This window comes from Gymnoscopelus braueri (genome assembly GCF_963280865.1).
Source record: "Gymnoscopelus braueri genome assembly, chromosome: 23".
NCBI classification, from domain to species: domain Eukaryota; kingdom Metazoa; phylum Chordata; class Actinopteri; order Myctophiformes; family Myctophidae; genus Gymnoscopelus; species Gymnoscopelus braueri.
In genome coordinates, this window is record NC_137625.1 from 3,071,911 (window position 1) to 3,089,253 (window position 17,343).

The window sequence follows — 17,343 nt, forward strand, 5'->3', positions numbered from 1 at the left end:
TCCAGACTCTTTGAGTGGAAAACATTTCATAGATTTACGTCCCTCTGTCGCCTCTGAAGGCGTCCCGCCGGACCAGATGCAACTGACGCGCCACCACCGAGTGTGTGTGTGTGTGTGTGTGTGTGTGTGTGTGTGTGTGTGTGTGTGTGTGTGTGTGTGTGTGTGTGTGTGTGTGTGATTGACCACTTCAACCCTGGCATCACAGTTTTTGGCATGCCATTGTATAGGTCGGAAAAAGATAAATAAAATAATAGTAAATGTTTTTGAAAATAGCCGATCTGCAAGCACACACACACACACACACACACACACACACACACACACACTGTGTCACATTGTTATTGACTGCCCTTAGCTCTAGAAAGCTTTCACAGCGAGTGGAGAGGACAACAGCAGATGTCACCGTGGTTATACAGCCGAAAATAGACGATCTACAAGCTCACAACGTGCTTGTAGATCGGCTACTTTTGGCAAGCAACACCGTTGGATTCACTTGTGGCGTTTTTTTAGTTTCGGTCATATTTTAGTCACCTGAAATGTTTCTAGTTTTAGTCGACTAAATATCATAAGATTTTAGTCGACTAAAACTACAGTTGATTTAGTCGACTAAAATGCATTTTGGCGGTGCCTTGATGGCGTCATAATGGCTGATTTTACACTTGGTTGCATGCTGAAAATAGCCGATCTACAAGCTCACAACGCGTCGCGCTGCGACACGTTGTGAGCTTGTAAAATGTTTCGTCATAGTTTTAGTCGAGAAAATCAACACAGATACAATGGCAATTCGGCAGTAGAATGCATAACTCTAAATTGAATTGCAACGCCGAAAATCTGCAATTCACAAGTGGGCAGGCTCAACTTACCCAGTGGCTCAACGTAGCCCCCCCCCCCAGCAAAACAGACCATCTTTTGTATTCTGCCACACTTAAAGGAGTAGTTCACCTAAAAAATTACTTATTTCTTATCAATTACACACCCCATGAAGCATTGAATTCATGGAGATTTTTTTGTTTTTGTAGCATTCCTAAGCCAATAATTTGATGATAATATTAAAGATGCTTATGTATCCATCCGGTAGGAGACACAAAGGAGACTCTTTGTGTCTCCTACCAGATAGACTGCCGGTAATGAAATTATTGGTTTAGGAATGCGACAAAAACAAAAAAAATCTCCATGAATTCAATGCTTCATGTGGTGTCTAATTTATAGGAAATACGTACATTTTTGGGTGAACTACTCCTTTAAAGTGATATTTCATTTCAAAACATGTTTAAAAGTGAAATATCTCTATATGGTGCATTTACAGTGGACAAGACATAATTTTCTCGAGGGATGCAATTCAATATTAAGTCAATGTAAAGACGAAACATTGAGCAATATTTTGTACCTATGCTCAACTTCACTTTGAAGGAAGAATCTGGCGTCCAGTGTGGATGCAACAGACCTGCGCGTTTCGGTTGAACAAAAAAAAATCTCTCAATGATGGGACTGTCTTTGCAATATAATATAAGTGCCGCACAAGGCAATTCCATCAACAAAAGAAGAGAGCAATCATTGGTACCATGCTTGTTCTTTTACATCAAAGGGCTTCTGGTTGAAGGCTTATTAAATGTTCCTTTCACAGACTGTCTCGGAGCCCAAACCTTGGCAGCCATGGTTGTCTTGGTGAAGTTGTGAACGCCCAATTATTTTCTTGCCTTTTTCTCTTCAGGGTGCGTTTTGAAGTAAAAGTTGCGTCGGCGCAGATGTCAGGCAGAGCAAAAAAAGGGGAAGAAGACAACAAGATGGAAAAAATGGAAGGAAGAGGCTGAAGAGGTGTTTTTGAAGGAAGGATGCTTTTACAAAGCGTTCATAGGCTGGTGGAAAAAGGTTAGAGAGCAGGGATCTTGTAATGAAATCAGTCTGTATTGGAGACAGAATTGCACACATACAATGACACAATTTCTTCTTTTTTTGCCTTTGATGAGGGGTGGAAAAAGTACTCAGATATTTTACTTAAGTAAAAGTATCAATGCTGCAATTTAGAAATACTCTGTTACAAGTAAAAGAAGAAGGTCATCATCAGTGACCGAAACGTTTTGCTTCTTCTTTAAATAAATCGTTGCTCCTGTACCGTGCAGTTCAGCAGTGTGCAGGCATGTTTTTTACTTTTTTTAAAATCTTTTGAAATATTTATTTTTTAAATGATGTAGGCAACGAAAAAAAAGGGGACATTAACTCGCAACCCATAAAAACTTGGTCCGCGACACAAAGATGAGTCCCGAACCACTGTTTGGGAAACAAGCAATAGGCTATATGACTGCCTTCCACATTTTGCGGGCCCTGGGTGCAGGCAAACACTGCACTGCTCTGCCCTCAGAGGAGCGCACCTTTCTAATTTTATCATACATGTCATGGGGGCTCGTCCGGGACTGAAACCGCGCCCAAATTTGGTGATGACTGACGTCATCAACGTGATGTCATTGATATGAAATACATGTACATGTGCCTTCCTTGTCACTAGTGCAGCACCACTAGTCACTGGGTACTGACTATTATGTTTATATCCATTGGCGGATACTCGATGACGCACTAAATAATATATAACCTTTATGTAACCAGTAAGAAATACATTGAGACAAAGTCTCTTTTACAACAACTCTAATAACATGCTAGAGTTTGAGGAACTCCATATATGGGCAAAAGGTGACCCGCATGTCATGTTCCGGCTATTTGTACTTTTTTAAAATCTCGATCAGTATGGCTAGGTACTGCATAATGAAACTACTCACTTTAATTATCTTATTTTCCGCCTACTTGGTAGTATGGAGCAATAACACAGAGGTTAGAGCTGGACAGTCCTTCAGCAGTGGTCACACTAACAACTGGGCAGTGCTGGTATCCACATCCAGATTTTGGTACAACTATCGCCATGCGGCCAACACCCTGTCTGTGTACAGAAGTGTCAAGAGACTGGGCATTCCAGACAGTCACATAATACTGATGTTGACGGACGACATGGCCTGTAACCATAGAAACCCCAAGCCCGCCACGGTGTTCAGCGACAGGAACATGGGTCTGAACGAGTACGGAGACGACGTGGAGGTGGATTATCGTGGATTCGAAGTGACGGTAGAGAACCTCCTGCGAGTTCTGACCGGCAGGACGCCACCGAGCACCCCGCGCTCCAAACGCCTTCTCTCCGACGGCCACAGCAACGTCCTTATATATCTCACTGGACACGGCGGCGACGGTTTCATGCAGTTCCAGGACTCTCAGGAGATGAGCAACCTCGAGCTGGCCGACGCCTTCCAGCAGATGTGGCAGAAACGACGGTACAACGAGCTACTCTTGATCATCGATTCCTGCCAAGCGGCCTCCATGTACGAGAAGCTCTATTCTCCTAACGTCATGGCCCTGACCAGCAGCCTGGTTGGAGAGAGCTCTCTGGCTCACCAGTCAGACCTGGACATAGGCGTCTCCCTGATGGACCGCTACACCTTTCATCTGCTGCACTTCCTGGAAGGCATCCACCCCGCCAGCAACGCCAGCATGAACGATCTGTTCAAGGTGTGCCCCAAGAGTCAGTGCGTGTCCACTCCGAGCCACCGCACCGACCTGTTCCTGAGGGACCCGGGGAGCGTCCTCGTCACCGACTTCTTTGGTGGTGTCCTCCGCAAAGTGGAGCTCACCGTGGAAACCGTTGACTTGAGCGATCTCAAAGAGCGGCCGATGGAGGAGAAGCCTGTGCGTGGGGATTTGCTGAGGGACGGTCGGTCCTACGTCGACCAGCTCCCGGTGTCTGAGATCATGCGTCAGAAACCCAAGCAGGAGGACTGGCACCCTCCAGATGGCTTCATCCTGGGCCTTTGGAGCCTCGTCCTCCTCGTCTTCCTAGCGGCATATGGCATTGAACGCCTCAAACACATCTTGCTGAAGACCTCGCAGCCACTCTCATCCGTCCAATGAACCAGGAGGCCAGAATCTGTAACTGGAATCTGTTCCAGTTACTCAAAGGAACATAAGAGTGAGGAATGAAAAATGATTCCCCCCTCAAAGGATTCCTCACTTAACAACAGCTGCAACCCACGACTTACATCTAGGCAACCACACTTTGTGATTTCTCAAACTTGAGAGTGAAGGAGTGGAGGATCAGCGCTTTCATCTACCTTGAAGCCAATCCAGACCTGACATACTGTGAATGGAAACAGATAGTCGTAGACTGGGAACTTGTTTCCCTTCTTCCACATATTTGTGTTGGTGGGTATGTTTCATAAAATGTGTGAGAATTAGTTATTTGGTTTGGCATAGTGATGGTGTGTGTGTGTGTGTGTGTGTGTGTGTGTGTGTGTGTGTGTGTGTGTGTGTGTGTGTGTGTGTGTGTGTGTGTGTGTGTGTGTGCATGCGTAAAATAAACATAACCAAGTGTTTCTGTTCTCGCTCAAACAAGGCCTGTGTGTACAGTGCCCAATGTGATTTTTTTTATTAGTCAATCATTGTTTAATGCAGGTTCAAATGCAGGAATCCAACTGGGTTCGATTCGAAAAATTAAACATCACTTCTTCCAGTGATTTTGTATTGGGGATCAACCACCTTCATAAAATGATGAAAACCAGGATCTTCTATCATTGAAATAAGTCAGCAACAACCATCTTCCTTATAGGCTTACTGTGATGTCTCTGGCTCTTGATCTGAAAAGGATTAAGGATTCCCATTATAAAAAGGAAGCTGAATTCTAATTTAGTCATTTAGTTATACTCTTTCTTTTTGCCTCATATAACACCACAATGTAAAATGAGAGATGGGGCTTGTCAGCTTCTAATGCTAAAATGATATTAAAACAAATGATGCTGATCAAATAATAATGACTTTGCTACTTTACTTTTTCATATTTTACTCTAGTCTAATGCATTACTCTTCCTATCCAGAGATGTGTCAACCTGTCAAAACTGACCACAATATTATAAGCAATAAAATCATGTGTTCTTTGTCATGTTTTGCTCCAGAGGAGGACCTGTACATACTGCATGGGTGACATGCTGGGCAGGTGCACAGCGGGGTGGCACAGTTTAACCCTTTAAGACCGGGAACGCATCTGTGTAACCACTTATACCATTATTTTATACTTTGGCTATTAAAAAATAGCAGATCTACAAGCTCATAGCGCGGCACAGAGTGATCTGCATTTTTGTTTTAATCGTGAAAATGTGTGCAAATCTTTGAATATATATGTATTTTAAAAGCGAACATCTTTTACTCAAATCTTTGCTTCTGGGGGGTCCCTGGAACAACTTTTTGAGATGGGGGTCCGCGGCCAAATACATATCATTTTGGGTGGTCCTTGACATGAACTAGTTTTAGCACCACTGATTATAGCAACATATGTTTGTTTTTTTAAACTGTTATGACATTTGTAGATCCCCCAGAAGAAAATATTTGAGTTACAAATGTTCGCTTTAAAAGATATATGAACAAAGATTTGCACACATTTTCTAGATTTTTCAAAAATAACAGATCTACAAGCTCATAGTGCCGCGCTATGAGCTTGTAGATCTGCTATTTTTCAATAGCCCAAAGAAATCTAAAAATGACACACAGATGCGTTCCCGGTCTTAATGGGTTAATGTGCTCTGGCAGAAGCAGCTCTCGGTAGCTGCTTGGCCAGGTGGCGGACCATGCCATGCCATGCCATGCCATGCCATGCCAACACAACGCCAACATGAACCTCCTCACAGTCTCCCATCAGGTGACATGTACAGTAGTGTGGCTTGTCAGGGGCAGATGTAGCCGTGCAGACGCACAGAACAGAACCAGGCACTTGTTCTGAATCGACAGCCAGTGACAAAAAAGGCCATAAATAACACATTATGTGCTGTAGGCCTATGTGGGGGAGAAAACAGATGCAGATTAGCTATTTCTGAAAATGCCTATAAAAACGCCTATAATAATGGCATGCCCAACATAGGGACGCGCCAGGTTCAAAGCGGTCCATTCAAAGTCTAATCATGTGGATCTCAGGATCGGCAAGGGAACAGCATGCTTGGCTCCAATGTGGATCTCAGACTTCACGACATCAGCCGTCTATGTCACAGTGGTTCTCAATCCTTTTCAAATGGAACCAAAATGGTCCACTTGGTGTTCTACTCTCAGAGTTACAGACCTGTATTTGTCTAATTTGGACACCCCTTAAGCATAGGTCTTCAACAGGGGGTCCGGGACCCCTAGGGCGTCCTCTGAGTCACTGCAGGGTGTGTCACAACACCCGATCACACAAATCTTTGTGTGATCGGAACTTCACTTATTTATTTATTTACATGAACCACTTGAACCCTAGCATGCCTATTCTTGTGGAAACATTCACTGAAAATAGCAGATCTAGCGAAGAGGTTTGGTGTAGGGGGGAGTACCAAGTACAAAACCAAAGGTCAAGGCTTGAGTGGTAAAATGTCTGAAAATACACATGAACATGAATCCAACATATACAAACAAAAACATACATTTACACACTGATAATAGTGCTGTATGTGAAATGTATGAAAAGGTTTAATCTGCAACATCTCATACAACACAGTCAGTATCATGTCAGTAACATGGTCAGTATCATGTCAGTATCATGTCAGTAACATGGTCTGTATCATGTCGGTATCATGTCGGTATCATGTCGGTATCATGGTCATGACAAATAATTGATTTCAAAATACTACTGTTGGTCTATAAAGAGGTTTAGGGCTAAATTACAATTACTTGTGCAATATCATGAACCATCCAGATCTCTCAGGTCATCTGGGAAAGATCTGCTTTCTGTCACCAAAACCAAAAATAAAGGTGGGGGAGCAGCGTTTAGTTTTTATGCACCACATATCTGTAACAAACTCCCAGAAAACTGCAGGTCTGCTGCCTCTCTTATTTATATTAAAACACAACTAAATTCTATTTTCCACTGCCTTTGATTCTTTTTTTTATCTGATGTCAGAGGTCCGCCCGCCGGCCGGCCGGTCGGTCCGCCCTCCCATTAGCCAATTTGAATATACAGCAGGATAAGATTGAATGAAAGTTACATTATTGGCGACTTCCTTTTAATTATCTTTGTATAGATCATAATTAACTCATCGTTTGCTAACAGTCTGGGTCTCTATCAATTGTCGCGGCTCACAAGTCGGGTCGTTCCGAGGTCAAACAGGAGTTCTATATAGAACACAGTAATGGTGTGAAGCAGTCTGGATGGATGAGTGAAGGCAGAGGAACCTCCTGTATACTGTAGCACCTGCTTGAAGAGCACAACAGCAGAGAGAGAGAGAGAACAAAAACACACAGAAGAGATACCGTACACAAGGAATGGAAAATTACTGGAGTAAGTTCAACATTATCTGTGCAGGAAGAGAAAAACAAACCAAGAAAAGAAACCTTGTTGAAAGCTATACTGTATATAACGAAAATGATCCACGTAGTATACATACTAACTACTTAACACATTAACTGCTAGAGGTATTTTCATATTTTTTTAGCCAGTGCCAGAGTTTTTCATTGGAAAAAAAAAGTACTCAGGAGCCGAAATACAGACTTTTTAAGTTTTAAGTTAACAAGGAAGTGGATAGGAGTCTAGATCTTCAACTAATCATATCTCCTTGGTCTTTGGGTGAAATTGGAAAAAAAAAAATAAAAAAAAAAAAAAAAAAAAAATTCACGTAGATCTACGCGATTGGCACGTGGCGGCTTTAAATCGGTTCGCGTAGATCTACGTGATTGGCAGTCAATGTGTTAATATGCATACTATGTACATGTAGTATGTATACTATCCATAATGCATACTATGTAGTATGCATACAACATAGTATAGTATGCATACTATGGTCCATGACAGGTTGTAACAGAGTATAACACCAGACTATAGACCAGAGCTTCTCAAACTTTTTTTTATGCCATCTAGTCGTGCTTGTATCGATGCTTGTTACTCTGGAAAGAGTTAAGATTGCTTGGAGTGTCGCTGAGGACACTCGAATACATACGTCAGGGGTTCCCAAAGTAGGGGTCGCGACCCCACTTGGGGTCGCGGGAGACTGACGGTGGGGTCACAAATTTATTTTGGGTCATTAAAAAAAAACATTTTTCAACAGAATGGATGAAATACAATCTAAAAATGATTACAAATAGTACATTTTACCATTTTAATACATTACAAATGCGCACCGAACATGAAGTTTATGTGCATAAATGACCTCCAGGTTTAGGTGGGGTCGCGAGTCAATCCGCATTATTTTGGGGTCGCGGGCTGAAAAGTTTGGGAACCCATGACATACGTACGTGCAAGTTCACAAAGATCTGCTATTTTCAAAAAGTGGTTTCTGAACTCTGAGACACGCAGTGAGTAGACAGAACTGGTACCATCTTATAATGAGCATTAGAGAGGACCAATTATATGAAGATAGGTTGAAGATGTGATCCTTTAAGTGCTTCACAAACACACATAGATGAAACACAGTAAAATGACGCCAATATGAGTTGTGCTGAAAACACAAACAGGTGACACTGGGTTCAAACCCGTCGGATCATATATAGGATTTATTTACATTTTTTTCTTTCTATTTACAGATCTTTGTTTCTTCAAAATTTGCTCTGTACAGATTTTTTTTTAAATCGGAGAGGGAAGTACTCCGGTCGCCCACACACTCTAGTACAGTTAGATGTTTTGTTTTGTTTTCTGAGCATTTAGAGGCAGGTGTCAAGGGGAGTGACAACACAACAAAGATAGCAGTTTGGTTTCTCCAAAAACATAAATGAACGTGTGAAAAACTAAACAAAAACGCTCAAACGAAAACCCCTGACTGGAAAAAAAACACTCGAGAAAAAAAAAACTTGAGAAAAAAAAAACTTGAGAAAAAAAAAACTTGAGAAAAAAAGTGTAAACGAGGCATTTAGAAAATAGTGACTGCATGATTTACCTCTTGGGATGGGGCCGAAAACTAACCATTTTTGAGTGCCTTGATGCTCCGGCTAGCCTAGCGCCACGGTTATCTTTGCCACAGTAACGTGTATGTGTGTGATATGCTATCAGTCTCGTAGCGGAGTTCACTTCACTTCACGACGCTGGAGAAGAAAGCAAAATGCACTCATAAAAAAGGACAGATAAAGATGAAAAAAACAACTCACGTATACAGTATGTTCTCTGTCATCCACACTAGTTAACCCATTAAGACCTGGAACGCATCTGTGTCACCTTTTCATTTGAGCTAAAAAGGCATTATTTGACACTTTGGTGGCTATTCAAAAATAGCAGATCTACAAGCTCATAGCGCGGCACCGAGTGCCGCGCTATGAGCTTGTAGATATGCTATTTTTGAAAAAACGTGAAAATGTGTGCAAATCTTTGAATATCTTGTTTTAAAGCCAACATTTGTAACTCAAATCTTTGCTTCTGCGGGGGTCCCTGGAACAACAATATTTTGAGATGGGGGGTCCAATATTTGGCGGCCAAATACATTTCATTTTGTGGGTCCTTGACATGAAAAAGATTGAGAACCACTGATATAGAAACATAGGTTTTTTTCAGAATACTGTTGGGATTTAGAAGACATTTGTAGAATGTGTTTCAGGTCTTAATGTGGTTAAAGAAGCTAGCCGGCCTGTGGCTCTGGCCATGACGTCAATCCGTCTTTGTGGGGATTCCATCACTTTTTTGGGTAGAACATGTTACACTTTGTTTTCCCCAAAGCACACTTCTGATACTGAATGAGATGGAAAACATGTTTTTTTCTCGCCATACCCTACGGTACCTCATGTTTATGAGTGAAAAACATTGTAATCTGAGTGGAATCTAGAAAACAAAATGGCTAAATTGTGCTAAATGTATAATCATTTTGGGGAAAAGTGCGAGAAAGAAAGCCTTAGAGAATCCTAATGCAATGAACTGCAAAACAATAACACAATTCACGAGCTTCCGTACGTACTGTCATAGGAGTTCGATTTTAACCCATTAAGACCTGGAACGCATCTGTGTCACTTCTTGATTTGAGCAAAAAAAAACATTATTTTACATTTCTTTGGCTATTCAAAAATAGCAGATCTACAAGCTCATAGCGCGGCACAGAGTGCCGCGCTATGAGCTTGAAGATCTGCTATTTTTTGAAAAATCGTGAAAATGTGTGCAAATCTTTGAATATATATTGTTTTAAAGCGAACATGTTTAACTCAAATCTTTGCTTCTGGGGGTCCCTCTCTGGGGGTCCCTGGAACAAAATATTTTGAAATGGGGATCGGTGGCCAAATACAGGTCCTTGACATGAAAAAGTTTGAGAATCACTTATATAGAAACAAGTTTTTTCAAAAAACTGCTTTTAGAAGACATTCTAAAAACAGACATTTTATAGAATCGGCTTCAGGCCTTAATGGGTTAAGTAATTTAAGGGTCGGGGATTCACTGTCAATGACGTGAAGACACACACACACACACACACACACACACACACACACACTCTCCCTCTCACACACCCACATCGGTGTTTCTTGACCTTTTCTCGACCAGTGCCAACTTGAACATCTTGAAAGCGTTCGCGGCGGCCCACCATTCTGACCACTTAACACATTCTCTGCCAGGAGTATAGCCTGAACAGGCTGTAGCTTCTGCCAGCATTTTTAAGCATTCTGACTAATCTTTCAAGAACCACAGAATATATTTATCTCCAGTATGATCGATCCTCTGATGGCTGCTAATCATGGAAGGTATCACTGTGCTACCGTGAAAAAACAATAAAAAAGAATGTACCTCCCGTTCGCTTGTTATACGCCGTTGAAAATAGCATGTTTCGCTCAAAAATACATAGTAAAACACAGGGGCCAAGATACAGAATATTTCCCAAATACTTTAACCAGGAAGTGAATGGAGCGGTAAATCTTTGGATCGCGTTATCTCCTGGTTCTGTGTGAAATGACAGAGATCTCCGTCAATGGCAGTGAATGTGTTAACTGTGGTCAAGTGGTCAGTTGGGTGGGGCCACGTTCATTTTCAGATTTCAGAGTCTTCAGAGTTCATTTTAATGACCATTCAATCCATTGTGTTCCAGTCTGGATCAATGGAACTAACGTAGCATTACTTTAAGCTCTTATTTATTAGTATCACTTTTTGATATTAACCCATTCAATCCGGGAACTCATCTGTGTCACTTTATATTTCTTTCTTTATAAATATATTTTTATATATATATAATAATTGGCCCATATATGTTATGTGGGCCAATTATTTGGGGGCCCACTTGAAATATCCTCACGGCCCCACCAGTGGCCCCCGGCCCATAGGCTGAGAACCACTGAGATAAATCATCCTTATCAGACACACCTCTCATCATGTAAACAGGAAACCCCAGGAAACCCCATCCAACCCCATCCAACCCCATCCAACAAAAAAACAGGACAAAAGACAAAGATTTGGCGAAAATAGCCAATCAACAAGCTCACAACGCCATATATATGTGTGTGTGTGTGTGTGTGTGTGTGTGTGTGTGTGTGTGTGTGTGTGTGTGTGTGTGTGTGTGTATATGTATGTATGTATATGTATATATATATGTATATATATATATATATATATATATATATATATATATATATATATATATATATATATATATATATATATATATATATATATATATATGAACATACATATATCCCATTAAGACCTGAGGCGATTCTTAAAAATAGTTTCTAAATCCTAACAGTTTTTTGAAAAAAAATCTTAAAAAAAAGTTTTCACGATTTTTCAAAAATAGCAGATCTACAAGCTCATAGCGCGGCACTGAGTGCCGCGCTATGAGCTTGTATATCTGCTATTTTTGAATAGCCAAATACATCTAATGTGACACAGATGCGTTCCAGGTCTTAATGGATACATGAACATATATATTCTTGTAGTTTGAAACAACAGAAACGTACGTTCCCTTGTTATACTGTAGGTGCAGGAGCGAGCTAAAGAGAGAGAGAACACCGAAGAAAAAAGGAACGGAGAAGACACGAATGACAGACAGACAGAAATTAAGGCAAAAAACGAAACAAAAAAAAAACGGGCAAGTGTGGATTGATATCCCAACAAGAAGCGGTTGATCTCCGCAGTGAGAGTAAGTTCACGATGACACGGGGATTAATTGTAAGTAATTCATGACTCAAGAATGCGTGCAAATTGGTTGCACTCTGAGTTACAGAGAGATAAGGAGTCTACTGCGTGAGGAATGTTCAATTTAAAAACTCTTTATCTCGTGTACAGAACTGTCCAAACCTATCTTTGTTTACCTTCATGGTTTTCAGGCACCGGTGAGCGAGTGAGTGACACATTTGAAAAAAAATAACAAAACAAAAACGAAAAATCCCCCCACCCCCCCAAAAAAACAACAACAACTTATTTTCCGATCTGGACAACAGTCGTCTTCTCTGCAAAGGCCCAGAGGTTTCCTCGTCAGTCGGCCCCCATTCTGAGACCCCGGCTTCATTGAGGCTCGACGCCATCTGTTTTTTTTCCCGGCTACGGACACAACGGGGGTTTTTCGCGGTTCGTATAGCCTCCACTTTGGACCAGGAAGTAAGTAGAACATGGGACTGACACCACGGGGGGGGGGGGGGGGACCTTAGGAGTGTGTGTACGGCGCAGTTTTCTGTTCCCAGGCGGGGAGTGTTAAGACGACTAATCAGACGCGCTTCCGCGTCGATTATTCACAGTCATTGGTTGGTTGAAAGCTAAAAAAAAAACATAGCTGGGAACGGCCGACACTTAAGGGTACAGGTGACGGGTGACGGGGGGGACACGCCTCTATGGTGGGGGTGGTGGGGGGTGGGGGGTAACATAGAAAAACCAAGGCTCATCATCTCTTGTAGTGGTTGGGGGCGTCGGCGAAGGCAAACTTCAACCTGTAGGCCTCGGCCAGGAGCACGCTCACCTCCTCGTTGCCCCAGTGCATGGTGGGAAGGTTCTGCAGGAGGATCATCAGGCCCTGCGGGAAGACGGCGGAAACAGCAGAAGAAGAAAAATGAAAATCAACACCACAATTTTTTTTGTGTGAGTTTAACACATAATTCAGGCAGGAGATCTCCTCCAGTAAGCATGTAGTGACCAGTGACCACTGTCACCTGTTTATTCAAAGATGACTGTGCCCCCCCCCCCCCCCCCCCCCCCCCACCAGGAGTACAAGCTCACAACGCCTCTACAAGCTCACAACGCGTCACAATGTGATACGTTGTGAGCTTGTAGACTGGCTATTTTTTTTTCTAAAAGCCGAAGTATAAAATAGAGCTTAAGGGAGTTAAAAACACCAAACCCAAAGCTGGCTTTTAAAAGTTGACCCAAAGACTTCACTTGAAAGATACACCTCTTCTTTCTGGTCTTTCTTTATTTCTTAGTCTGAGAGATTGAGAGAGGAGTGAGGGCTGAGGGTTTGGGGAGCGAGGGAGAAAGAAAAGAACGTGGATGGAATTCAACCTCTTTCCTCAGTCTCTCATCTGCACATTTACGAAACACAAGAACTTCACCACAGAAGTACCCTAGCCTGTTACCACACACACACACACACCCACACACACACACAAGATAACATGAATGTTATTACCGCTATCAAACAGTCATTCTGCTAACCATCGGTCAACAGGGTTTGAGCTGAATGCAAATCCCTCCACAGCCAACGCTGTGCATGGACCAACACACACACACACACACACACACACACACACACACACACACACACACACACACACACACACACACACACACACACACACACACACACACACACATCAAAGAGATTGTATGTGTCACACTGCCAGGTGATTTGCTCATGTTTAGTTCATGTGAGTTGTCAAAATGCACTGACTGGATACATGTATGCATGAGCATGTGTGGAGGAGAGAGAGAGAGAGAGTGTGTGTCCGAAAATCTGCACGTGTGTGTGTGTGTTGATAATGTATTTGGCCACGGACCCCCATCTGAAAAGATTTTGTGCCAGGGGCCCCTATAAGAGAACATTTTGTGTTAAAACGTTCCAAAGTAAAAAAAAAAATTCGAAAATAGACAATCTTCAAGCTTGGCTTAGATTGGTTAATGGTTATTTTCAAATAGCTGAGGTCTAACATAGGGTTAAAGTGGGTTAAACTTATGCTATATATTAACTAATTATGCTGGGGACCCCCTGGAACCCCCTGAAGGACCTCTTTGAGAACCACTGATGCATACAGTATGCCAAGGAACCTGAACTCACTGACCCTCTCCGCTGAGGTGCCGTGGACGTTCCCTCTGCTGCAAGGCGTACTGTGGTGGAACATATCCATTTGACATGAACAAGTTTGACAACTGCTGTGGTCCACCATCAGCTCTGAGGTCTTATCCACGCCGAGGGCCAGGTTGTCCTTTGAGTCTCGCTCGTTTATGGAGATAAGACCAACAAATGAAACATCCCAGACTTAACCCATTCAATACGGGCACGCATCTGTGTCATTTTAGATGTCTTTGGCTTTTCAAAAATAGCAGATCTACAAGCTCATAGCGCGGTGTGCCGCGCTATGAGCTTGTAGATCTGCTATTTTTGAAAAAAAAATTATGAAAAAAGTGAAAATGTGTGCAAATCTTTGAATATACATTTGTAACTCAAATCTTTGCTTCTGGGGGTCCCTGGAACAAAATATTTTGAGATGGGGGTGGGTCCGCGGACAAATACATATCATTTTGGGTGGTCCTTGACATGAACAAGTTTGAGAACCACTGATATTATAGCAACATAAGAAAAAAAAAACCAAAAAAAACTGATAGGATTTAGAAGACATTTGTAGAATCCCCAGAAGCAAAGTTTTGAATACAAAATGTTTGCTTTAAAAAAAAATATATATATTCAAAGATTTGCACCAAATGTTCACGATAAAATAAGCAGATCTACAAGCTTGAGCCTCTATGAGCTTGCCTTGTATAACTGCAAAAAAAATTATAGCCCAAAGTATAAAATACTGGTTATGGCAAAAAAAAATCTAAAATGACAGAGTATGCGTTCCCGGTCTTAAGGGGTTAATATGCCAGCCACGGTGTGGTCGTCATGTCGTGCGGCCGCAGTGTGAGCGGGTAGGGGACTGAAGTGAACGTGGCGTGCTGAGCTATCTCTCACACACATTTAGATGGTAATTGCTTTTTTCCACGGCAGAAAGACAGCGCACGCTATAGCTGATCAAGTGTTCTCACCCATCCCGCTGTCATGTGTATAGATAACAAACGTGCGCGCACGCGCACCTACACACACACACACACACACACACACACACGCCCTACTGTAGCTGCGGTGGGTGGAGTGGTTCATTAACCCATTAAGGCCTGAGGCCGATTCTACAAAATGGCATCTAAATTCGAACAGTTTTTTGGAAAAAAAATGTTGCTATAATCAGTGGTTCTTAGACTTGTTCATGTCAAGGACCCCCAAAATGATATGTATTTGGCAGCGGACCCCCATCTCAAAATATGTTGTTCCAGGGACCCCCAGAAGCAAAGATTTTAGTTACTAATATTCGCTTTAAAAATAGAAATATTCAATGATTTGCAAAAAAAAATCACGATTAAAAAAAAAAAAATGCAGATCTACAAGCTCGTAGCGCGGCACTTGGTGCCGCGCTACGAGCTTGTAGATCTGCTATTTTTGAATAGCCCAAAGAAATCTAAAATGACACAGATGCGTTCCGGGTCTTAATGGGTTAAGTGCATATTTCTCGGTGGTAACCATCTGCTGGCTATTAGTTGTACGGGGCTAATGACTTTAATCTACTTTAATTACATACATTTAGCTATCGGGGGAAAAACACACTCACTCCTCTCCACACAGGTGGCAAAGGTTCAAGGGAGTGCGTTTGGTGCGTGTGCGTGTGTGTGTGTGTGTGTGCTTGCGTTTGTGTGCGTGTGTGTTTGTTTGTTTGTTGGCTAATGGAGGTGTGTGCAAATAACAGATCAGAGCAAGTCTGCCATCAGGAGAGATTCTACAGTATATGTTTGAAAAATGTTAAAGGTTTCATGACATTCAGTTTTACAACACATTAAGTCTTTGTCATGGTCCTTCAAACGTGTATAAAAGGTTTTAACAAAAAAATCCACTCTAGTGAGCCATTGCATGTGTTTTTCTCTCACATTTCTAAAGCCTTTTCAACTGCAATGAAAAAATAAATCTTTGCCTGCGGGTGTCGCTGTTGAGGGATTTTGCCTGTCAATCATCGCCTCTGCTCCGCCCCCCCCAAAGGAAAGGATAGGGGAGGGGCGAGGAGGAGAGTGGGCGGGATTAATGGCCTGTGACTTCACTGCCATTACTTCACAGATTACTTTTCAGCCTAATTATTCAGAAAACCACAGACCACAGAAAATCCACTGAATGTTTAAAGTTCAGAATTGAGGTCATAAACCCCCCAAAAAAACTCAAAAAATAAAAAAGTGAAAATGAATGTCATAGAACCTTTAAACTATAATAGCATTGGTGTATGGGCATGCATAGGATTTACCAATTCATTCCAGTACACCAACAGACGACTACTGAAAATATTTTGTGCCAGGGACCCCCCATACAACACTTGTATTGAATATTCCAAAACGTGCGCAAGATCTTATGGAGTGGGCAGACAAGCTCACCATGCGTCACGCTGTGAGCTTGTCGACCTGCTATTTTCAAATGGCTGATCGGTTTAAAGCGGTTAAACTGATTGTTAATGCTATATAAACTACTTTTTTCAGGGGACCGCGAACCATAGAGTTATAATACATCTTAGAGAACGGACTGCCCCGCTCCCAGCTATTCATTTCAATAAAGCTGCTTTGGAAAAATCGTGAAAATGTGTGCAAATCTTTGAATATATATATATTTTTTTTAAGCAAATTTTTTTTGCTTTGGGGGGTCCCTGGAACAACGTATTTTGAGATGGGGGTCCGCGACCGAATAAATACAATTTGGGGGTTCCTTGACATGAAATAGTCAGAGAACCACTAATATAGCAAGTTAGCAACATATTTTTTTTTTCCAGAAAACTGTTATTCATTACACACCGGCGATTATGCGAATATACGCAAAACTCTGACTCGGTCCAAATAAATAAAAGACGCTTTTTCGCTCCACGAAACTGATGTGGAAGCTTGCATTGACTTTATACGTTTTTTTTATTTTTTTAACGTAAAAAAAAATGAATTGCATGAAAGAAATCGCCCCCGGTGTGTAAGGACCTTTAAGATTTAGAAGACATTTTGTAGAAACGGCCTCAGGTCTTAATGAGTTAAATGCAGACGTATTGCAATCCCAGATTTGACCACCAGGCGACATCAGCTTCACTGTTCTACCGCGGTTCTGGGGGCTTGCCGGGAACCCATCCAAGGACCCCTGGGGG

General features: G+C 42.0%; 2 protein-coding genes across 3 annotated transcripts in view; one reads left to right on the plus strand and one right to left on the minus strand.

The window, feature by feature from the left end:
- Positions 1 to 2,757: 2,757 nt before the first annotated feature.
- LOC308079167 (GPI-anchor transamidase-like) lies at positions 2,758 to 3,948 on the plus strand (the record flags this gene model as incomplete). Its single annotated transcript, XM_080420547.1, has 1 exon — positions 2,758 to 3,948. The coding sequence occupies one exon, from the start codon at positions 2,758 to 2,760 to the stop codon at positions 3,946 to 3,948; it is 1,191 nt and encodes a 396-aa protein (XP_080276673.1).
- An 8,431-nt stretch (positions 3,949 to 12,379) lies between these two features.
- The window catches only part of tbc1d22a (TBC1 domain family, member 22a), a 181,691-nt gene continuing 176,727 nt past the window's right edge, over positions 12,380 to 17,343 (minus strand). The window contains exon 14 of one of the 2 annotated variants that reach the window (XM_080421527.1): positions 12,380 to 12,950. In XM_080421527.1, coding sequence (XP_080277653.1) covers positions 12,822 to 12,950 — 129 coding nt within the window. In that variant the 3' untranslated portion in view covers positions 12,380 to 12,821. The remainder of the gene's footprint in view (positions 12,951 to 17,343) is intronic. The other variant, XM_080421526.1, reaches the window with a different exon arrangement.